Source organism: Oncorhynchus gorbuscha, linkage group LG05 (genome assembly GCF_021184085.1).
Source record: "Oncorhynchus gorbuscha isolate QuinsamMale2020 ecotype Even-year linkage group LG05, OgorEven_v1.0, whole genome shotgun sequence".
In the NCBI taxonomy this organism is placed as follows: Eukaryota; Metazoa; Chordata; class Actinopteri; order Salmoniformes; family Salmonidae; genus Oncorhynchus; species Oncorhynchus gorbuscha.
The window spans coordinates 20,316,089-20,339,583 of NC_060177.1; the positions used below are offsets into that span (position 1 = coordinate 20,316,089).

At 42.8% G+C, this 23,495-nt stretch overlaps 1 protein-coding gene across 2 annotated transcripts; it reads left to right on the forward strand.

Moving 5' to 3' along the window:
• Positions 1 to 1,706: 1,706 nt before the first annotated feature.
• Positions 1,707 to 19,983, forward strand: LOC124035650 (AP-2 complex subunit alpha-2). 2 transcript variants are annotated; one of them, XM_046349210.1, is made up of 23 exons: positions 1,707 to 1,895; positions 3,156 to 3,224; positions 5,038 to 5,180; positions 5,365 to 5,558; positions 5,724 to 5,853; positions 6,101 to 6,202; positions 6,379 to 6,487; positions 6,635 to 6,785; positions 6,905 to 7,073; positions 7,239 to 7,376; positions 7,552 to 7,734; positions 10,992 to 11,089; positions 13,324 to 13,555; positions 13,949 to 14,122; positions 14,289 to 14,459; positions 14,832 to 15,019; positions 15,441 to 15,523; positions 15,633 to 15,722; positions 15,870 to 15,993; positions 16,156 to 16,272; positions 16,858 to 16,927; positions 17,842 to 17,976; positions 18,779 to 19,983. In XM_046349210.1, the coding sequence occupies exons 1-23, from the start codon at positions 1,829 to 1,831 to the stop codon at positions 18,854 to 18,856; spliced, it is 3,015 nt and encodes a 1,004-aa protein (XP_046205166.1). In that variant the 5' UTR covers positions 1,707 to 1,828; the 3' UTR covers positions 18,857 to 19,983. The 2 variants fall into 2 exon arrangements, with proteins under 2 accessions (XP_046205166.1, XP_046205167.1); XM_046349211.1 differs by lacking the exon at positions 14,289 to 14,459 and having other exon boundaries at positions 1,708 to 1,895.
• The last annotated feature ends 3,512 nt before the right edge of the window (positions 19,984 to 23,495 follow it).

A 23,495-nucleotide genomic window follows, 5' to 3' on the forward strand; every position in this document is an offset into this window, starting at 1 on the left:
GAATAATAGGAACAGACTTTGGTAACATTATGTACATTAACCCTGCTATGCAAAGGTTTGAAAATGATGTTTAATTGTTAGATATAGTCCTAGATTATTTGTGCTACATTGTCAATGTTTTTTGTATACCTTGGCTTAGATTCACGTGTAGCGGAGATGTTAATTAAAAAGACTGAGTGTATGCACCTCTCTTTCAGCAGGAGAGTGTCTTTTGTCAGAGCCCTTTTTGAAGAGTCTTCTATTATGGGGGAGGAAAGCTATGCTCACCCATCTGATTATCAGAAAACCTGCTTTTCATCCTGTGCCTCTGCATCTATCACCCATGTGACAACCATAATGAAGCTTCTATTCTCCCCCTGTATCCATTGGAACCTATTTCATAAAAATTTAACACCTGTCTGTCACCTTTATATAAGATATAGACTTGTGTAAAACAAAGGTTAAGAAATACCTCTTACTGTAAACATCTAAAAAAAAAACATGTTGGCCAACTGTCTAGATAAGATTACACAATAAGCATGCAAATCACTGTTCCAGGAACATGGTGTAATTATAGGATTGTTGACACTAGATATGCAGTATGAGCAGACTTCGTAAATTACGTGGAGGGACCTAATTGAAGTGCACTGTATTTGTCACTGATGTTGGAATGGCTGATACGGGGATGCGTCTGGGTTGATAGGTAAGGGAGGATCTCATGTACGCTACATGAATACATTTGTATTCAATAATCGACTGTCTGTATCAGTTCAACTGGACAATATTTCCCTTATTCTGTGAGAGCTGCATCTTGTCTCGCCATAACTGTTTTCCATATAAACAGTATAGCCATGGCTGAGCCACGTGAAAGCAGAAAGACAGGTTTGACGTAGGAGGGCAGCGGGCAAACATGTGCAGTCAAGAGAGTGGACATTATGAGAAAATATGAATGCATGGTTCAATGGGAATTCAGGCTGTCAGGTCCATTTTGTGCAAGACATGGATCCACAGGATGAATGACAGCTAAAGGAAAGCTCTGGGGCAACAGTGTACGGGAAGTCAAATCATATTAACTGTATGGCCATGAACCTGACGGTGGCCGTTTAATTCAGTCTCTCTTCCTTCTGTAGGCAAATAGGGGTCCATGCTTTAGGAAGAGGAACAGAGATGGGCCCTACCACTGTCTCGAATTATAAGACTGCATCATCATTCATGAAACGGTGCATGATACAACTGCCCCCAGCCCCTACCCAAAGAGTTTGTGTTTGCATGCAACCATACTCTATTTAACAACAAGATTTCCAAAAGTGGTGACAGCAGCACCACCATGTGAAGGACCAAGGAAACATTTTTTTCAATCTCAACATGGACACACATTTCACACATGAAACTTGTTGAAAATTCTCTCAAAATAAATACATACTGAACAGGCCTGCAAGATACAAAAAGGGATAACTTGCACATAGATTGTAGTACCATGCAGTCAAAATGTCTGAATCCACATAATAAATTGACATGTATCTGTGTTTATCCGTCAATTTGTTGTTGTTGCTGTCTGTCTAGATTATACTAACTAAAAGTATTTCAGAAACAACATTCACCATGCATCAATAACACCAATCACTGTACTTGAAATGAGTGGCCTACTGCACCACTTTTCACGCCCTAGGAATCTTGAGTTGGCTCATTCACTCTAAAAATGCCTGTTCTCTGACGTTTATACATCCTGAGTCCCAGTCTCTACTGGGCATGTCTCCGCCTCTTTAACAGAATCCTACTCCCGAACAACTGAAATAAAGTTTATTGACTGCAGAGAATAGGCTAACAAATACATATCGCGTGGAACAAAATGCCTGCAGTCTCTAAAGGAGATGGAATGCGTGGCCTCGCTGTGTTTATATCGGACATTAGGAACTGTGAGTAGTTGATGTTGACTTGTTGATTAGCAAGCTAACGTTACAGTTCATTTGGGAGGAATGCAAGGGTAGCTATGAAACAAGCTATCCCACGTAAATGCGCGCCATGTTTAACTAGCTTGCTACTTAATTAACACAAATAAATAACGCGTGGGTAGTTAGCTAACTTAGCTATCCTGTCAACGTCAGTTAACGGTACTGTAGCTAACAAGAGTTAACAGTTAGCTAGCAAACTGACGTTAGCCATGATAGATAGCCAACGTTAGCTAGACATTGAAGCAAAAATAGCCCGCAAAGGACGACAGCTAACTATGTTTTCCTAAACAAACTTCCAACATATGAAATAAAGGTAAATAGCTAGCTACAGACAGCCAAGTCAAGATTTTACTGTACTAGTTATACTAAGCTAGCTGGTTTAATGTCACGCTAAGCTAGCTAGTTTAGCAAACTAGCCAATGGGCGTGGGTCACAGTCAGGAAATAAAAAAAATGCCATTCATCATTTTGGCTGGCTGGTGTTACATCGTTGTAGATTGATAATTCACACATTTTTAGTGGGGTAGCAAACTAGTTACCTCCTACAAATATTGACTGACTAGCTAACTAATTAGTTACCTTTTCTCTCTAGCAACTAACATCATGCTCTGTGTATTCCTTCGACAATAACAATACTAGTCGCTGGATTGCATACACTACCATCAAAAAACCCCAGCTGCAGTGCAGGGTTTTATGGTGGTGGGACTGGGAACTTTCACCTAGACTAGAGCCATTGAAGTCTAAATGTGCTCTGTGAGAAAATTAGTCTATTTAGAGCACTAGTTTCCCTGCGTAAATCCATAGCAGAGACAGTGAAGGTTACCAACTTTCTATAACTTCAATGTAGGTGTGAATGAGGCATGTTACAGAGCCATGCAGAAAAACTGATCCTAAACCATAGGTCTGGGTCTGATCCTCCTGACCCAGGTATGCTCTCCTGACATAAATCCATACCGTAATTTAGACATCTTACTACTAAGACCATTGCTCCTGAAGGGTATCCAATTTATTTCCAGACCTCACCTCCCTAGTTCATGGTGCATAGGCACATCATACACATACTTTGCAGAAAAGAAACAATCAACAATTTAGCTCAGTCTATGAGTACTGTGGTACAGCCAAACTGTTCCATTCCACAAGTGCTGTCGTTCAGGCTTGCAACTGCAGAACTTCTGGCCCATACAGGTGACATTGAACATATAACATGTTTTATTTTCCATTTCAGGTAAAAGTAAAGAAGCAGAGATCAAGAGAATTAACAAAGAGTTGGCCAACATCCGCTCAAAATTTAAAGGTAAGTCAAGCAAAAGCCCTTAAATCTGAGTGTGAACACACTTTGGTGTCTGATGGTTCCACATAAGGTTTGTGGACACTGACACTAGTCACTTAGATTAACAGTGCCCTCACAGGAGATCACCATGCAGCTACGCTGAATGTCAGAAGTGTTTTCTACCACCTGTTCTATCTAGCCTAAAATAAGTCTGCTGTTCCACAGTGAAAATGGATAGTGGCTTCAATAAAATCAGGTGACTTGTGTTTTGGTGGGTAGAAAACATGTAGGGCCTACCTGCAAAGTTGCTTTTGATGGGTTTATGGGCCAGCTCATTTTTATCATGAAACAACACATTTGTAGGCCTTCCAAACTGATGGAGTACTTAGACTACCACTGAGGCAGGCTATTTGGTTAAAGAATGACTACCCCTAAAAAGCAACTTCTTATTTTGAATATGTGTTCTCGTGTCAAAATGTACCACATCGTAAATAAGATAATTTTGGTCATGAAATCAGTCTTGTCCAAAACAGAGTTGCGAGATGATTATATATTTTTTTACTATCTCATGGAATGAAGGGTACTGTAAGTTTTCTGTGGTTTGGGTTTATTTTAATCCTGCCCACAGCTGGCAGTACCCATGTAGGCAAATCATAAATTTGGAGCACAACTGTACATGACCCAATTGTAACACCCATGATCAATTTGGTTTCACATTTGATATCCCTCTGGGACATGGGACAATATTTTAAAAGGTCAATCCCTCCAAATTTCAATGACATAAAATGCACCCACCAACTATAAATTGTATAAATTTATAAAATATTGTGCAATTTACATTGTATAATTTGATGGTCCCTAACTATCCCTAGAGATAGGCTATATAGGTTCAGTGAGGCAGGGAGAAGCTAAAGGGCATAGCCGGACAGGGAGAGTTGTTGAGTCAACTGTTCTGTCAGGAAACTGAGGGGGGCACAGTATATCAGCAGGCTGGAATCCTTTCTTCTGTTTTCCAGAGGAACTTCCTGTAGAGCTCTACAGAAAATCTTTCATGCTGTTTTTCTCCTCTTTTTCTCCTTTTCTTTCTCTCTACACACATTCATTAAAGGTTTTATGATTGTGATGTAAACATCTTCATGTTTATCTTTCTTTGAACCAGATAATTCTTAGTTGATGTGGAAAGTTCATAAACGAGAGAGAGAATTATAGCCTTATTTTAGAGAAACTAATCCTTAATGTGGAGCCCCTCCTAATCTCTCTCATGGGACAAAATCCCACACACAGTGGAGGTGGGGTTCCAGACAGGGGTGGGGGCTCCATTAAACCCCCACTTTCAGAATGCTGTTGCAGCTCTTCATGCTATAATGTGCGTTGGTCTACATTTGTTAGCGCACTTCCAGGTTTCCTGTAAGCGGCATTGGACATACTTTATTTATTTGTACAACATTCTGAATCCCTCATTATTTTCATTGCACAGCTGCACTCATTTGGCCTCCCACCATTTGCCTTCTTTCACCAAGATGAAAAAAGTGTTGCACTCAGCTTCCTGTCTTGTGTTGCTGACTCACCCTCTCCTCAACTACAGTCGGTTGTGGGATTGATTTACCTAGCAACGTGGAATGTCATACTTTTATCTATTCCTAAGTGGGTTTCACATTTTGGTTCCCTTTATAGGAGTGGTTAGCATGTTGCTCTTTTAGAAGGGAAGAACACTAATGCTCCGTGCTCTCAAACACATGTGATCAGTCACGGTGACTTGGCTTGCTTTAAGTATTCTTTCCTTCCATTTTGTTTTATGCTTCTAATCTTCATAGTCATGACAATGTCCTTTCTGCAGGAGACAAAGCACTAGATGGATACAGTAAGAAGAAATATGTGTGCAAGCTGCTTTTCATATTCCTTCTTGGCCATGACATCGACTTTGGCCACATGGAGGCAGTCAACCTGCTCAGCTCCAACAAGTACACAGAGAAACAAATTGTGAGTAGAGAAGCCGGTCTTTGAATTTGTTTGTATGATTGTCAGTGGATTAAATTATGTATCTAATTCTGTTATAAACAGTGTTTTGTCCAATCTATTCTCAAGGTTTATGTTAAGCTATTATGATAACTTCCATTTAATTCCTCTTTGATGATAAATGCTTTGTTTCTATCTAAATCCACAGGGTTACCTGTTCATCTCAGTGTTGGTCAACTCAAACAGTGACCTCATCAGCCTTATCAACAATGCCATAAAGAATGACCTGTCCAGCAGGAATCCCACGTTCATGAACCTGGCCTTGCACTGCATTGCCAATGTGGGCAGCAGGGAGATGGCTGAGGCTTTTGCGGCTGAGGTGCCCCGCATCCTGGTGGCTGGGTAAGAAAGGGTAGGGGTGTGGAGCAGACTTAGCCTAATGACCGAGGTACTCTCTCTGTCAGTTTAATGTTTGAGGCTGGCCTTTTCATAAAAAATAAATAAAAGCTATGTGCCAGTTAAGTGATGCTGATGTTCTGTCATAATTTGCCAGGGTTTGTCTTGCAGGGACACTATGGACAGTGTGAAGCAGAGTGCTGCCCTGTGCCTACTGCGTCTCAACAGGACCTCTCCAGACCTAGTGCTCATGGGGGAGTGGACCGCCCGGGTGGTTCATCTGCTTAATGACCAGCACTTGGTATGGACTGCCATGGGGCCAGGGGTTATTGTGCGAGGACTATGGACCTTTGGTTTTAGTGAGGGAGATTTGGATCGGTGTGGAGGAGAGGATTCTTTCACCATGTCTTTCTGTCTTCATTGTTAGGGCTATGTTTGAGCTAAATTAATAGTTTGTAGGCGTGTTGTAGGAGTGTTTGTATATAGTGTAATATTAATGATTAGCTGTTTGTGTGTAATGGCAGTTGTATTACTTCCCTTCTGCGCAGGGTGTGGTGACCGCTGCCACCAGCCTGATTACCACACTGGCACAGAAGAGCCCAGAGGACTTCAAAACATCTGTCTCCTTGGCTGTAGCCAGACTCAGCAGGGTAATCATATGGCTGTGTGCAGGACTTTTCTTTCTTCTTCTTTCATCAATATGTCACTTTTTATTTCAGGTTTTGTACTTTTGACCATTGAATATCATTATTAACCTTAGATATTAGTCAGTTGTTTGCTTGAGGCGTAATGTGTTAGTCATGTCTCATGTCCTCCTGTTCTCTAGATCGTCTCCTCGGCCTCCACTGACCTGCAGGACTACACCTACTATTTTGTTGCAGCTCCCTGGCTTTCTGTCAAGCTCCTGCGTCTCCTACAGTGCTATCCTCCGCCTGGTAAGAAGCTGTATGAGCATGATGACATGCGTGTGGGTGTTTGACTATATGAACATATTACTCAGAAAAGGTCTGTAGTGTTGCCGGGATGAACATAGTTGTGCTTTCATCTGCGACCCCCTTCCTCCCCCTTTCCTGCCCCCTCAGAGGATGGTGCGATCCGGGGCCGTCTGACCGAGTGTCTGGAAACCATCCTGAACAAGGCCCAGGAGCCTCCCAAGTCGAAGAAGGTGCAGCACTCCAACGCTAAGAACGCTGTGCTGTTTGAGGCCATCAGTCTAATCATCCACCATGACAGGTCAGTCCCTCTCCCAGTTGCAGCAGCTACAGAGGACCAATGTATTCAAGAAATGCATTTTGTATGTGTTGAGTTGGACTGTCTTGGTGACAATGGCACCAATGTCTTTCTCCCAACAGCGAGCCCACTCTGCTGGTGCGGGCCTGTAACCAGCTGGGCCAGTTCCTCCAGCACCGGGAGACTAACCTGCGCTACCTGGCCCTGGAGAGCATGTGCACCCTAGCCAGCTCCGAGTTCTCCCATGAGGCCGTTAAGACACACATCGAGACGGTCATAAATGCCCTCAAAGTACGCTAACACACTTGTACCAGCATTCACAAGCTACATATGCCAATCCTAGTACTCAGTGTCTTCTTGAGTACATTGTGTATGTATGCCTGTGTCTGTTTTTGTTCCTGTTAATGTGAATGCTTTAGTCCTGATGTTCGTGTTTGACCTGGTTGAATCCTGCAGTCGGAGAGAGATGTCAGTGTGCGTCAGCGTGCTGTGGACCTGCTCTATGCCATGTGTGACCGCAGCAACGCCAAACAGATTGTAGCAGAGATGCTCAGCTACCTGGAGACAGCAGACTACTCCATCAGAGAGGAGATAGTGAGTTCTAACCCAGTATCGAACCATTTCTCTTATAATTTCACCACCCCAAATTTTATGATAGCTTCATGTTTTAAATGCCACTGAGGTAATTTGGAAGAATACGTTCCACAGAACTAAATAAAAACATGAATGTCATCGTTCTTTAATCTGTTAAGACTACCTCTCACCACAGGTGCTAAAGGTGGCCATCCTGGCAGAGAAGTATGCAGTTGACTACACCTGGTATGTTGACACCATCCTCAACCTGATCCGCTTCGCTGGGGACTATGTCAGTGACGAGGTCTGGTACCGCGTCATCCAGATCGTCATCAACAGAGATGAAGTGCAAGGTTATGCTGCCAAGACAGTGTTCGAGGTGCTTATTTTATTTTTGTGAATAATCCGTCTTTAACCGAGCCATGGGGGAACATCTACCTAACTCATTGTAACCTAATGTTTGTCTGTCTGGATTGACTAATGGTGCTTCTGTTCTGATGTAGGTGCGTTTCCTTAATCATATTAGTTTTAAGCAGTTCACTTCCGATGCTCATCACAGGCGCTGCCTGTCTGGATCTGACCTGTGAGGTCAGGGGGATGGAGAGCGTCATTCACTATTCACCACTAAAACTGTCTTTGTCTTCTCAGGGAACTTCTCAGGAAACTATGAGCCCGCCTTGTGCTTTGGTACAGCAATATGAGATGACTTAATTCTCTCTTCAGTCTCTCTGCTTGTGTCTGTCTCACTGTCTCTCACTGGTAGGTCACTGTAAGATCCTAAAACAGACACATGCAGACTGCTGCTCCAGCCCTCCATCCCAGTTTTGTGGAAGTGTAGTCTTGAGCCCTCCCTCCTCTTCAGTGTATTTCCTCCTTCATTGCTCATTATCTCTACCACTGCATCCTCTGACATCAGATACATTGATGTCTACTGCAGATATACATCCTTTCAGAACCAGTGAGACGCCCTCCCACTTTTCCTTTAGTCTGTTTTAGTTACATTTGTCCCCATGTTCAGACTTGCTACCCCACATACTGGTCTGCCCAGATTGAATCTCAACTTCATGACATACCCATCATGGAAATGCCCTCATGTGCATGTTAAGATCTGCTGACTGATATGTTCTCAGCCCCGTATCCCTCCACTCTGGTAGGGGTTTGTGTGGGATTTGATTGATACTGTTTAGTTGTGTTGCTCCCAAATCCCCAACCACACTCCAATCCATTATCCTATTTCATACATAAAGTTGAAGTCAGAAGTTTACATACACCTTAGCCAAATTCATTTAAACTCAGTTTTTGACAATTTCTGACATTTAATCCTAGTAAAAATTCCATGTCCAGTTAGGATCACTACTTTATTTTAAGAATGTGAAACGTCAGAATAATACTAGAGAATTACTTAATTTCAGCTTTATTTCTTTCATCACATTCCTAGTGGGTCACAAGTTTACATACTCTCACTTAGTATTTGATAGCATTGCCTTATAACTTGGGTCAAATGTTTTGGGTAGCCTTCCACAAGCTTCCCACAATAAGTTGGGAGAATTTTGGCCCATTCCTCCTGACAGAGCTGGTGTAACTGAGTCACGTTTGTAGGCCTCCTTGCTCGCACACGCCTTTTCAGTTCTGCCCACAAACTTTCTATAGGATTGAGATCAGGGCTTTGTGATGGTCACTCCAATACCTTGACTTTTTTGTCCTTAAGCCATTTTGCCACAACTTTGGAAGTATGCTTGGGGTCATTGTCCATTTGGAAGACCCATTTGCGACCAAGCTTTAACTTCCTGACTGATGTCTTGAGATGTTGCTTCAATATATCCACAGAATTTTCCTTCCTCATGATGCCATCTATTTTGTGAAGTGCACCAGTCCCTCCTGCAGCAAAGGACCCCCACTATATGATGCTGCCACCCCTGTGCTTCACGGTTGGGATGGTGTTCTTCGGCTTGCAAGCCTCCCCTTTTTCCTCCAAACATAGCAATGGTCATTATGGCCAAACAGTTCAATTTTTGTTTCATCAGACCAGAGGAGCAGTGGCTTCTTCTTTGCTGAGTGGCCTTTCAGGTTATGTCGAATAAGGACTCATTTTACTGTGGATATAGATACTTTTGTACCCGTTTCCTCCAGCATCTTCACATGGTCCTTTGCTGTTATGGGATTGATTTTTGCACCAAAGAACGTTCATCTCTAGGAGACAGAAGGCTTCTCCTTCCTTAGCGGTATGACGGCTGTGTGGTCCCATGGTTTTTATACTTGCGTACTATTGTTTGTACAGATGCACGTGGTACCTTCTGGTATTTGGAAATTGCTCCCAAGGATGAACCAGACTTGTGGAGTCTACAATTGTTTTCCTGATGTCTTTGCTGATTTCTTTTGATTATCCCATAATGTCAAGCAAAGATGCATTGAGTTTGAAGGTAGGCCTTGGAATACATCCACAGGTACACCTCCAAGTGATTCAAATGATGTCAATTAGGTTATCAGAAGCTTCTAAAGCCATGACATAATTTTCTGGAATTTTCCAAGCTGTTTAAATGCACAGTCAACATAGTGTGTGTAAACTTCTGACCCACTGGATTTGTGATACAGTAAGTGAAATAATCTGTTTGTAAACAATCGTTAGAAAAATTACTTGTGTCATGCACAAGTAGATGTCCTAACCAACTTGCCAAAACTATAGTTTGTTAACAAGACATTTGTGGAGTGGTTGAAAAATGAGTTTTAATGACTCCATCCTAAGTGTATGTAAACTTCTGACTTCAACTGTATACCCAAACTACACGTAAATCTATGTAAGGAATGGATTAAGAATATATACAGTGGGGCAAAAAAGTATTTAGTCAGCCACCAATTGGGCAAGTTCTCCCACTTAGAAAGATGAGAGGCCTGTAATTTTCATCATAGGTACACTTCAACTATGACAGACAAAATGAGAAAAGAAAATCACATTGTAGGATTTTTAATGAATTTATTTGCAAATTATGGTGGAAAATAAGTATTTGGTCACCTACAAACAAGCAAGATTTCTGGCTCTCACAGACCTGTAACTTCTTTAAGAGGCTCCTCTGTCCTCCACTCGTTTCCTGTATTAATGGCACCTGTTTGAACTTGTTATCAGTATAAAAGACACCTGTCCACAACCTCAAACAGTCACACTACAAACTCCACTATGGCCAAGACCAAAGAGCTGTCAAAGGACACCACAAACAAAATTGTAGACCTGCACCAGGCTGGGAAGACTGAATCTGTAATAGGTAAGCAGCTTGGTTTGAAGAAATCAACTGTGGGAGCAATTATTAGCAATCATCTTTTTAAGTGGGAGAATTTGCACAATTTGGTGGCTAACTATACGTCAGAGCGGCATTGAACTAAGATACAGTGGCATAGTATAGAGTACAGTATACACATTTGAGATGAGTAATGCAAGATACAGAGACATTATTGAAGTGGCTAGTGTTTCATTTCCTTAAAGTGGCCAGTGATTCCTAATCTATGTCTATAGGCAGCAGCCTCTAATGTGCTGGAGATGGCTGTTGTCAGTGGTGTAGTATAGAATACAATACAGTATATACAACCAAGTGCATGTAAACTTCTGACTTCAACTGTAACTCTGACTCTCTTTCATTTCCACAGGCACTCCAGGCCCCAGCCTGCCATGAGAACCTGGTAAAGGTCGGAGGGTACATTCTAGGCGAGTTTGGGAACTTGATAGCAGGAGATTCAAGGTCAAGGTTAGTAACCAATCAATGCCATATATTTCAGTGATCTACTGTTATTCTCAGTTGGAGACAGTGGAGGCTGCTGAGGGGAGGACGGCTCATAATAATGGCTGGAATGGTATCAAATGCATGGTTCCATGTGGTTTATTCCATTACATTGTCTCCATTCCAGCAATTACGTACCGTCCTACCCTCAGCAACCTCCAGTGGTTGGAGAAATTTACAGTCAATAATATCCTTTGGAGTAGAGGTCGACCGATTAATCGGAATGGCTGATTAATTTTCAAGTTTTCATAACAATCGGTAATCGGCATTATTGAGCACCGATCATGGCCGATTACATTGCACTCCACGATGAGACTGCGTGGCAGGCTGACTACCTGTTAAGCGAATGCAGCAAGGAGCCAAGGTAAGGTGCTAGCTAGCATTAAACATACCTTATAAAAAACAATACATCTTAACATAATCACTAGTTAACTACACATGGTTGATGATATTACTAGTTTATCTAGCTTGTCCTGCATTGCAAACAATCGTTGCGTTGTCTGTTAATTTATCATTTAATCATAGCCTGCTTCACCAAACAGTGATTTAACAAGCGCATTTGTGAAAAAAGCACTGTCGTTGCACCAATGTGTACCTAACCATAAACATCAACGCCTTTCTTAAAATCAATACACAAGTATATATTTTTAAACCTGCATATTTAGTTAATATTGCCTGCTAACATGAATTTCTTTTAACTAGGGAAATTGTGTCACTTCTCTTGCATTCTGTGCAACAGAGTCGGGGTATATGCAGCAGTTTGGGCCGCCTGGCTCGTTGCGAACTGTGAATACTATTTCTTCATAACAAAGACAGCCAACTTCGCCAAAAGGGGGATGATTTTACAAAGCGCATTTGCGGGAAAAAAAACAATCGTTGCACGAATGTACCTAACCATAAACATCAATGCCTTTTCTTAATATCAATCAAATATTTTTAAACCTGCATATTTAGTTAAAAGAAATTCATGTTAGCAGGCAATATTAAACTAGGGAAATTGTTTCACATTGCACAGAGTCAGGGTATATGCAACAGTTTGGGTAGCCTGGCTCTTTGCAAACTAATTGAAGAATTTGTGACATTATTATGTTATTATGTTATGACATAACATTGAAGGTTGTGCAATGTAACAGGAATATTTAGACTTATGGATGCAACCCGTTAGATAAAATACAGAACGGTTCTGTATTTATCTGAAAGAATATATTTTTTTTCAAAATCATAGTTTCTGGATTTGACCATATTAATGACCTAAGGCTCGTATTTTTGTGTGTTATTCTGTATTAATTAAATCTATGATTTGATATTTGATAGAGCAGTCTGACTGAGCGGTGGTAGGCAGCAGCAGGCTCGTAAGCATTCATTCCAACAGCACTTTCGTGCGTTTGCCAGCAGCTCTTCGTAATGCTTCAAGCATGGCGCTGTTTATGACTTGAAGCCTATCAACTCCTGAGATTAGGCTGGTGTAACGGCTAGCTAGTTTAGCGGGGTGCGCGCTAATAGCGTTTCAAACGTCACTCGCTCTGAGACTTGGAGTAATTGTTCCCCTTCCCCGCGGCTTTTGTGGAGAGATGGGTAACGATGCTTCGAGGGTGGCTGTTGTCGATGTGTTCCTGGTTCAAGCCCAGGTAGGGAAGCTATACTGTTACACTGGCAATACTAAAGTGCCTATAAGAACATCCAATAATCAAAGGTATATGAAATGCAAATGGTATAGAGAGAAATAGTCCTATAATTCCTATAATAACCTAAAACTTCTTACCTGGGAACATTGAAGACTCATGTTAAAAGGAAACACCAGCTTTCATATGTTCTCATGTTCTGAGCAAGGAGCTTAAACGTTAGCTTTTTTACATGGCACATATTGCACTTTTACTTTCTTCTCCAACACTTTGTTTTTGCATTATTTAAACCAAATTGAACATGTTTCATTATTTATGAGGCTAATTTGATTTGATTGATGTATTATATTAAGTTAAAATAAGTGTTCATTCATTATTGTTGCAATTGTCATCATTACCAATAAATACATGTTTTTTTTTTTAAATTGTCAGATTAATCGGTATCGGCTTCTTTTTTGGTCCGCCAATAATCGGTATCGACGTTGAAAAATCACCATCGGTCGGCCTCTACTTTGGAGCTGGGAACAGACGTCACTCGCTGTGTGTCATCCATTGTTCCTTCTTGCTCTAACTCCTTAGTCCACTCATCCAGTTTGACCTGCTCCACTCCAAGTTTCACCTGTGCTCTGTGCCCACCCGGGCTTTGCTGCTCTCAGCCTACATCAAGTTCATCAACCTGTTCCCTGAGGTGAAGGGCACCATCCAGGAGGTGTTGCGCTCAGACAGCCAGCTCCGCAACGCAGACGTTGAGCTACAGCAGCGTGCTGTGGAGTACCTGCGCCTCAGCTCTATCGCCAGCACTGACATACTGGTCGGTGACATTCCACCCTGCCTTTGTGCCATTATAAGCCTGATTGATTGCATTTATTAGATCATTAAAAGTAGTAGTATGCTCTGCTGGAGACATTGCATGCATAAAAAATTAACTAGCATAAAAAAATGAAGCCCGACTGCTTATTTCCATTGTGGTCCTCTATGGCAGCGAGCTAGCAGTTGGGCAAGATTGACACTTTTACTTTTAATGCAATTAAAAACAGTTTTATATTACACTTAGCGGTTTAGCTTTTAATTGTTCAGAATACATCCCACAAAAAATCTTTGTTTGTACATAGACTGTAATTCAGAAAAGGACACTGTAAAGCCTCCAGTTCCTCCACCTCAGGTCATGCTCTTCATTCCCCATTCATTCTGTGCTCCCCTCAAGGCCACGGTGTTGGAGGAGATGCCTCCCTTCCCTGAGAGGGAGTCCTCTATACTGGCCAAACTCAAGAGGAAGAAGGGACCAGGAAACCTGCATCCCGATTTGGATGAGAACCGCAAAGAACGCAGTGCCAATGGGGGTACTGCAGACCATAGCAGCACTACCTCAAATGCCAAGGTATTACTGTTGTCATGTGTTGTTTACTTATTAGAGCCTCCTATTTCTGTCCTTTCAGTGTGTACATTTCCTATTTTTCTGTCCTGGTGGTTTCTGCTCTTTTCCGTAACTGTCCTCAGCTCTCTCGTTCTGTCCTGCCTTCACTGTTTCCTCCTCTATTCATTAGAGATCTCCTCTCTCGTTTGTTGGGGATCTTCTGGCCCCCGCCTCGACCGTACCCGCCACCAACCGGCCACGTCCGGTCTCTTCTTCCTACCTCCTGCAGGCCCCCCTCACCCCCATTCCCCCCCAGGCCTCTGCTGTCCCTATGCTGCTTTCTGCTGGGCCCCTCTTTCAGGTTCTGGATGCTCATGCTGGGTTTTTCACTTGTCACTTCCCTAACCTTAGTACACTGTCCTAACAACATCATGTAATCTGATCTGCTCACAGAATAAAGACAATTCCAGATGCTAAAATGACGCATTGCTTTTGTGTGAGCTTGATAACCTAAGAGTATATACTGCTAAGTATTTACGGATTATTTTTATTTTTGAGTCCTAAGTATAGTCCTAATAATTATAGATCCTCCCACAGAGGTTTGTTTTGTTCTGCATGGTGTGTGTGTTGCACTGCTCTGTACTTTCATCAACGTAAGACCAATTGGGGCGGTTGATTGGTTCAGATCTTGAACTTCCGGAGTGAAGTAATTGTGACCGTTACCTCTCCTAAGGTGGCCGCGTCCCCCACGCCCTCCACAGACCTGCTTGGCCTGGGCAGCACCATCACCACTCAAAACTCTGCCCCTCCTGCCTCCAAGGGGGCAAGCCTGCTGGTGGATGTCTTCTCTGAAAACATAGCAGCCTTTCCTGTAGAGACACCAGTGGCAGTGGGGCCTGTTGCAGATGAGAACTTCTCCAGGTAAGAGGAAGAGGGGGTCGAATATCAGAGGGAGGGAGGGGCTTTTCAACTGCATTGATCCGTCATGGAGCTTACTAAAACCTGGTGTGAATGTGCTCCTCTTGCCCTTTACATTCTCGCTGTGCATCACTCTTGGCTTCAGTTTCCTGCCGAATAATCCACAAGTAGCATATGCCAACGCTACTCTGCCCACTGCAGAGGAAGCTGAAGACCAGTAAGAGACGTCATCAGTGGAGTTTGTTCAAAACACTTGCATGCTCACCGCAGATTGCACTGGTGAAAGGGATATTAGTTACATCCCTACTGTACACTGGGGGACTCTTGGCATATTGGTTGGAATCCAATCCTGGCAGTCAATACAGTTCATTAACCCCAAGATACCAGATATGAGATGCTTACCACTTGCGCCATTCGCTTCCAGGTTTGTTTGCAAGAACAATGGTGTCCTATACGAGAACCAGCTCCTCCAGATTGGCCTGAAGTCTGAATTCAGACAGAATTTGGGTGAGTACCCCTCAGTAAAAATACATATGCACCTAAGTGTGATTATGGTCAGGTTTTGACCATTAGATCTTAGGGTTTATTTAATTATCTTTTTTTTTTCAACGTACAGGTCGGATGTATGTGTTCTTTGGCAACAAGACATCAACCCAGTTCATGAATTTCGCTGCCTCTGTGGTCTGCCAAGATACTCTGCAGGCTCATATCCTTTACTAGAAGCTGTTATATCGTTTTCATCAATCATTTCCGAATGCTGTTTTAATAAATCCCTCCCAGTTTATATTATGTATTGTTTAGCGGTGGCCATTTACTGCTCCCTATTGTGCCTTTTTCTTAACTGTTTCCCTACAACTGAATGTCCATGCCAAGCCTGCAGACCCCACTGTGGACGGGGGTGCACAACTCCAGCAGATACTCAACATTGAGTGTATGTCTGACTTTGTGGATGCACCAGTGCTCAACATTCAGTTTAGGTAAGAACTTATTTTCTTCCTTTTAAATGCTTTTATAATACATTGCATATTGGAGTTTGTTTCAGGGTGCAACTATTTGCTAGATTGGTGATAATGTTTGCATGAATGTTGTTGGAAATGCTACATTATTGAGTGTTGTTTTACTCTTGTTTCTACCCACAGGTACGGGGGAACTCTCCAGAACGTTGCTGTTAAACTGCCTATTACGTTAAACAAGTTTTTCCAGCCTACAGAGATGACATCGCAGGACTTCTTTCAGCGCTGGAAACAACTTGGAGCGTAAGGAGACTTATCTCTGCTATATGCTTGGTCATATATGACATGTTTTTCTCTTTTGATATGCACACAATATTCCCTCTGACAATGTGCCAGTCTACTCTTCCTCATATTCTGAGGACACAAAAGGGTTTGTTCATTCAGATTGGCCTGCATGTGTAAATATTGATATAAATAGTGTGTACTGTCTCCTACTATAATTAAATGTGAAGGAAATGCCAACAGAATAGGTACACAGTGTCATTTTAGCTTGAGCAACATTGCCAAGAGAAATAGATCAATGTTTCCCTAGGAGTGTGCAGTCTGTGGTGACTATTAAACAATTCACTGGTATTCCAGAAAGCGCTTCTTCCAAATATTGATTTATGTAGGTGGTATAGGTCAGTGAAATACATCTTAGTCTAATGCATTTTAATTAAATGCAACTAAATGTGAAAATTGTGCAACAACGTCAAAACGTTCACATGGAAATACATTGATCTATTTTCCATCATTCAGCAACAAGGTAAAAACCTAGTGTAGTTACACATCCTTAACAGCTGAGGGTGAAACTGCCAGTGGTATGTGACTGACTTTCTCTACCCACAGCCCTCAGCAAGAGGTACAAAAGATTTTCAAAGCAAAGCATTCCATGGATACAGAGGTTACTAAAGCCAAGGTGAGATCCCTTTATGATTAGAATTGCTATGGAGATTTTGTCTTGACTTGTGTTTTTGTTGTTGTTGTTGATAGAAATGAAAGACGGAAGTGAAGAAACTGAATGAAGGTCACCCTGACTTCACTAGCAATACTGTGTAACATGCTGACCACACCTCCTGCGTGGCATGGACTCTACAGGGTGTTGAGCGTTGTAAAAGATGTCCACGGGTTTTTTTTTGGGGGGGGGGTGTAGTAGCCATTTGACTAGCTGTTCAGGAGTGTTAAGGCTTGGCGGTTGAAGCTGTTTAGAAGCCTCTTGGAACTGGACTTGACACTCCGGCACCGCTTGCCGTGCGGTAGCAGAGAGAACAGTCTATGACTAGGGGCGTTGGAGTCTTTGACAATTTTTAGGGCCTTCCTCTAACACTGCCTGGTATAGAGGTCCTGGATGGCAGGAAGCTTGGCCCCGGTGATGTACCGGGCTGCACGCACTACCCTCTGTAGTGCCTTGCGGTCGGAGGCCAAGCAGTTGCCATACTGATTTCAACCCATCAGGATGCTCGCGCTGTTGTCGGAGTAGAAAACACACAATTTTGTGTGACTCAAAATTCTACAAAGATCCAGGAAGAAAATAACCTTCTGCATTTCATGTAAAATAACAACCCAATGTTTATATCCCAGAACAAATTAGCTAGCAACAGCAAGCTAGCTAAATGTCCATGAATGTTTCATGTGTTTCGACCTGTCCCCAAATTAATATAGTTGATTCAGAGTTTGTTTTGATATTTCAACATGCGTGTCCTGATCGCATCTGGTGTGAGTTAACAAAATCAATATGCGCGTGATGACACACGCGCGCCCGGTCTAATCAGCATGTTGGGCTGTGTTGTCGATAGTCTTAACCTTGATTTGGTGTCTGTTTTTGTTTTCCAGATAATGGGGTTTGGTGCTGCTTTGCTGGACGGGGTAGATCCAAACCCCTCCAACTTTGTGGGCGCTGGTGTCATCCATACGAAGACCACCCAGGTTGGCTGCCTCTTGAGACTGGAGCCTAATACTCAAGCACAGGTATGTAGCCCTCACCTCCCTCCAGTGAGAATTACTCTCCACCTCAGTACCCTGTCACCAACTCTTTCCTCAAACAACTCTTTTTCAATATCCAGACAAGGTATTTGACCCACCTATTTCAAATCAATTTGTATTTGTCGCCGAATACAACAGCTGTAGACCTTACAATGAAATGCTTACTTACAAGTCCTTAACCAATAATGCAGTTTTAAGTTTAAAAAATAATAACTAAAGAGCAGCTGTAAAATAACAATAGCGAGGCTATATACAGGGGGTACCGGTACAGAGTCAATGTGTGGGGGCACCGGTTAGTTGTGGTAATATGTACATGTAGGTAGAGTACCGCTTGCCGTGCGGTAGCAGAGAGAACAGTCTATGACTGGGGTGGCTGGAGTCGTTGACAATTTTTGATCTCAGCCTATAGGGAGGTCTCAACATTGTCGGTGATCAGACCTACCACTGTTTTGTCATCGGCAAACTTAATGATGGTGTTGTAATGATGGTGTTGGAGTCATGCCTGTCCATGCAGTCATGAGTGAACAAGGAGTACAGGATAGGACTGAGCATGAACCCCTGAGGGGCCTCTGTGTTGAGGATCAGCGTGGCTGTTGTGTTGCTACCTACCCTCACCACCTGGGTACGATCTGTCAGGAAGTCCAGGATCCAGTTGCAGAGGAAGGTGTTTAGTCCCAGGGTCCTTAGCTTAATGATGAGCTTTGAGGGAACTATGGTGTTGGAACGCTGAGCTGTAGTCAATGAACAACCTTCTCACCTATTTAACCCCTCTCTCTTATTTTTTCAGATGTACCGCTTAACACTAAGGACAAGCAGAGATACTGTGTCGCAGCGCCTGTGTGATCTGCTCTCAGAACAATTCTGAACTGCTTTCAGATCAGGTCTTCTTAACTGATATACTACAGAGCTGTACAAGCTCCCCCTGCCACTTGTGAAGACACCACATGGTTCATAACAAACAGGTCACACTTATCCTTCCCGTCTGTCTCATTTAAATTGGAATTGATACAGTGTACAGTGTAAATTCTTTTTTATATTTGACTTATTTGACTTATTTGACTTATATAAATGTACATCAAATGACTTTCACTCACTACTAATATTTCACCGAGTTAAATCTGCCTTATGTCCATGTGCGCACAGAATATTTACGGCTTTGCTTTTGTTGTGGAAAAAGCTTAGTCCTCTCCCTGTTCTTTAAAGACATATTGACTGGAAGAATTGGAGTTCAGGGGGACTGGCAAGAAAATGCCTTAATTGTCTGACCCTCTTTTCCAACTGAGCAATGATTGTGTCCATAGATGTTCCTATTTTGTGTTTCAGATCCAGGCTTACAGTTATACAAGCATACGTGAAAAGATGTCGTCTTATTTAGTTCTAAGGATGGCAGCTGTCTTCTCTGCTCTTGTCTTACCTGAAAACAAGCCCTGTCCCTGAACACGTCATGACCCTATTGCAAACCCTAGCCATTGTGTATGATTTTATTGTGTATGGGGATAAGATTTTAAATTGCAGCGGTCATTATGTAGATATTAAGGGACTCTTATGAGAAATCATCTTCTTGCTAGTAATGTGTGTGTGTGCTTATGTTAAAAAACAAACCACTAAGGAATTAAGTGGTGGCATTATATTCAAATATGCATACAATTGTGTGTCCAACCAAAGTTGTTCTCTGTCCCAAATCAGGGGGTTATTCGTATCTAATATGTCTCTCGGACATATTTTGTATCTAATGAAATATATATTTTTTAAAGATAGGCCATTTAATAGAGCACTGAAGAACTAAACGCGTACACAACGCCCAATTTAAAACAGGGTTTCTTGACGCCTGTGGCCTTTGCATGTCTGTTGGCTGTCTAGTTTAACTTGTAGGTACATACTGAATCACTTCCTGTCCTCCCAGTGCCTTACAGTTATATGGGTTAAAAACTATATGTATCAACGGCCAAGGCTTCTCTGCTCCCAATGATATTACATGTGTTGCCAATTAAAGTTGATTGTGTCACTTTTACTCTTTTGACCTAGATATGTCCTATTGTTGAAGTGCTAATGCACGAGGAGCCAGTGTTTGGAGGATATACTGGCACAGGTATTGTTAGGTCCGAGGCGAAGACGAGGGCTGTCAAACCGTGCCAATATATCCTCCAAACACTGGCTTCGAAGGCATTATCACTTTTATACAACAGGTTAACATTTTCAAATAATGATTGACATATTTTGATTAAAAAGGTTATTTTTATGAATTTATTCATACCTTTTCATCCTTCCACAAAATATACACTGCTCAAAAAAATAAAGGGAACACTTAAATAACATCCTAGATCTGAATGAATGAAATATTCTAATGAAATACCTTTTTCTTTACATAGTTGAATGTTCTGACAACAAAATCACAAATTATCAATGGAAATCAAATGTATCAACCCGTGGAGATCTGGATTTGGAGTCACACTCAAAATTAAAGTGCAAAACCACACTACAGGCTGATCCAACTTTGATGTAATGTCCTTAAAACAAGTCAAAATGAGGCTCAGTAGTGTGTGTGGCCTCCACGTGCCTGTATGACCTCCCTACAACGCCTGGGAATGCTCCTGATGAGGTAGCGGGTGGTCTCCTGAGGGATCTCCTCCCAGACCTGGACTAAAGCATCCGCCAACTCCTGGACAGTGTGGTGCAACGTGGCATTGGTGGATGGAGTGAGACATGATGTCCCAGATGTGCTCAATTGGATTCAGGTCTAGGGAACGGGCGGGCCAGTCCATAGCATCAATGCCTTCCGCTTGCAGGAACTGCTGACACACTCCAGCCACATGAGGTCTAGCATTGTCTTGCATTAGGAGGAACCCATGGCCAACCGCACCAGCATATGGTCTCACACGGGGTCTGAGGATCTCATCTCTGTACCTAATGGCAGTCAGGCTACCTCTGGCGAGCACATGGAGGGCTGCGAGTCCATCCCAAATAAATGCCACCCCACACCATGACTGACCCACCGCCAAACTGGTCATGCTGGAGGATGTTGCAGACAGCAGAACGTTCTCCACGGCTGGGTTGTTGCCCTCCTATGGCCTCCCCGTCTCCTGATGTACTGGCGTGTCTCCTGGTAGCGCCTCCATGCTCTCGACACTATGCTGACAGACACAGCAAACCTTCTTGCCACAGCTCGCATTGATGTGCCATCCTGGATGAGCTGCACTAGCTGAGCCACTTGTGTGGGTTGTAGACTCCGTCTCATGCTACCACTAGAGTGAAAGCACCGCATTCAAAAGTGACCAAAACATCAGCCAGGAACCATAGGATCTGAGTAGTGGTCTGTAGTCACCACCTGCAGAACCACTCCTTTATTGGGGGTGTCTTGCTAATTGCCTATAATTTCCACCTGTTGTCTATTTCATTTGCACAACAGCATGTGAAATGTATTGTCAATCAGTGTTGCTTCCGAAGTGGACAGTTTGATTTCACAGAAGTGTGATTGACTTGAAGTTCCATTGTGCTGTTTAAGTGTTCCCTTTATTTTTTTGAGCAGTGTAGTTCCGTCACAAATCTACGGTTGCTACCTAAGCCGGCTGGTCGTTAGTTCTATCGGTTTGGTTGCTAGACCCAGTTCAGTAATTTTGTTCTGTATCTATGGACGTGACCCAGTTGTTCGTTTTACATGTTCCATTGCAATACTGGCTGGCAACGTTCTTCTCTTTTGCTTCCTCCCTAGCCAACTATGGCTAACTTACTGTCACGTCAAAAAGTGCTGCCAGAATAACAGCAGAGTAGCTGTATTTGCATTTGTTTTCAAATCCATTTTTTTTGTCACATACACATGGTTAGCAGATGTTAATGCAAGTGTTTTACCTTTAACTAGGCAAGTCAGTTAAGAACAAATTCTTATTTTCAATGATGGCCTAGGAACAGTGGGTTAACTGCCTGTTCAGGGGCAGAACGACAGATTTGTACCTTGTCAGCTCAGGGATTTGAACTTGCAACCTTCCTGTTACTAGTCCAACGCTCTAACCCCACTACGCTACCCTGCCGCCCCGAGTGTAGCGAAATGCTTGTGCTTCTAGTTCCGACAATGCAGTAATAACCAACGAGTAATCTAACAATTCCACAACAACTACCTTATACACACAAGTGTAAAGGGATGAAGAATATGTACATAAAAATATATGAATGAGTGAACAGAACGGCATAGGCAAGATGCAGTAGATGGTACAGAGTACAGTATATACATATGAGATGAGTAATGTAGGGTATGTAAACTTAAGTGGCATTGTTTAAAGTGGCTAGTGATACATGTATTACATAAAGATGGCAAGATGCAGTAGATGGTATAGGGTACAGTATGAGATGAGTAATGTAGGGTATGTAAACATTAAGTGGCATTGTTTAAAGTGGCTAGTGATACATTTTTACATACATTTTTCCATTATTAAAGTGGCTGGAGTTGAGTCAGTATGTTGGCAGCAGCCACTCAATGTTAGTGGTGGCTGTTTAACAGTCTGATGGCCTTGAGATAGAAGCTGTTTTTCAGTCTCTCGGTCCCTGCTTTGATGCACCTGTACTGACTTCGCCTTCTGGATGATAGCGGGGTGAACAGGCAGTGGCTCGGGTGGTTGTTGTCCTTGATGATCTTTATGGCCTTCCTGTGACATCGGGTGGTTTAGGTGTCCTGGAGGGCAGGTAGTTTTCCCCCGGTGATGCGTTGTGCAGACCTCACTACCCTCTGGAGAGCCTTACGGTTGTGGGCGGAGCAGTTGCTGTACTAGGCGGTGATACAGCCCGACAGGATGCTCTCGATTGTGCATCTGTAAAAGTTTGAGTGCTTTTGGTGACAAGCCAAATTTCTTCAGTCTCCTGAGGTTGAAGAGGCGCTGCTTCACCTTCTTCACCACGCTGTCTGTGGGTGGACCAATTCAGTTTGTCCCTGATGTGTACGCCGAGGAACTCAAACGTACTACCCCCTCCACTACTGTCCTGTTGATGTGGATAGGGGGGTGCTCCCTCTGCTGTTTCAGGAAGTCCACGATCATCTCCTTTGTTTTATTGACGTTGAGTGTGAGGTTATTTTCCTGACACCACACTCCGATTTTCCTGACACCACACTCCGTTTTGGCAGCGGGCCGTGTCAGTGGCACTGTATTGTCCTCAAAGCGAGCAAAGAAGTTGTTTTGTCTGTCTGGGAGCAAGACATCCTGGTCCGTGACGGGGTTGGTTTTCTTTTTGTAATCTGTGATTGACTGTAGACCCTGCCACATACCTCTTATGTCTGAGCCATTGAATTGAGACGCTACTTTGTCTGTATACTAACGCTTAGCTTGTTTGATTGCCTTGCGGAGGGAATAGCTACACTGTTTGTATTCGGTCATGTTTCCGGTCACCTTACCCTGGCTAAAAGCAGTGGTTCACGCTTCAGTTTTGTGCGAATGCTGCCATGCTGGGGCGGCAGCGTAGCCTAGTGGTTAGAGCGTTGGACTAGTATCCGGAAGGTTGCGAGTTCAAACCCCCGAGCT

Excerpts from the sequence above, each read along its gene's own strand:
- LOC124035650 (XM_046349210.1), top strand. The coding sequence starts at position 1,829 with ATGCCTGCAGTCTCTAAAGGAGATGGAATGCGTGGCCTCGCTGTGTTT. Across the intron at positions 6,488-6,634 it reads ACAGTGCTATCCTCCGCCTG|AGGATGGTGCGATCCGGGGC; the intron begins GTAAGAAGCTGT and ends CTGCCCCCTCAG. Across the intron at positions 14,460-14,831 it reads CTGCTGGGCCCCTCTTTCAG|GTGGCCGCGTCCCCCACGCC; the intron begins GTTCTGGATGCT and ends ACCTCTCCTAAG.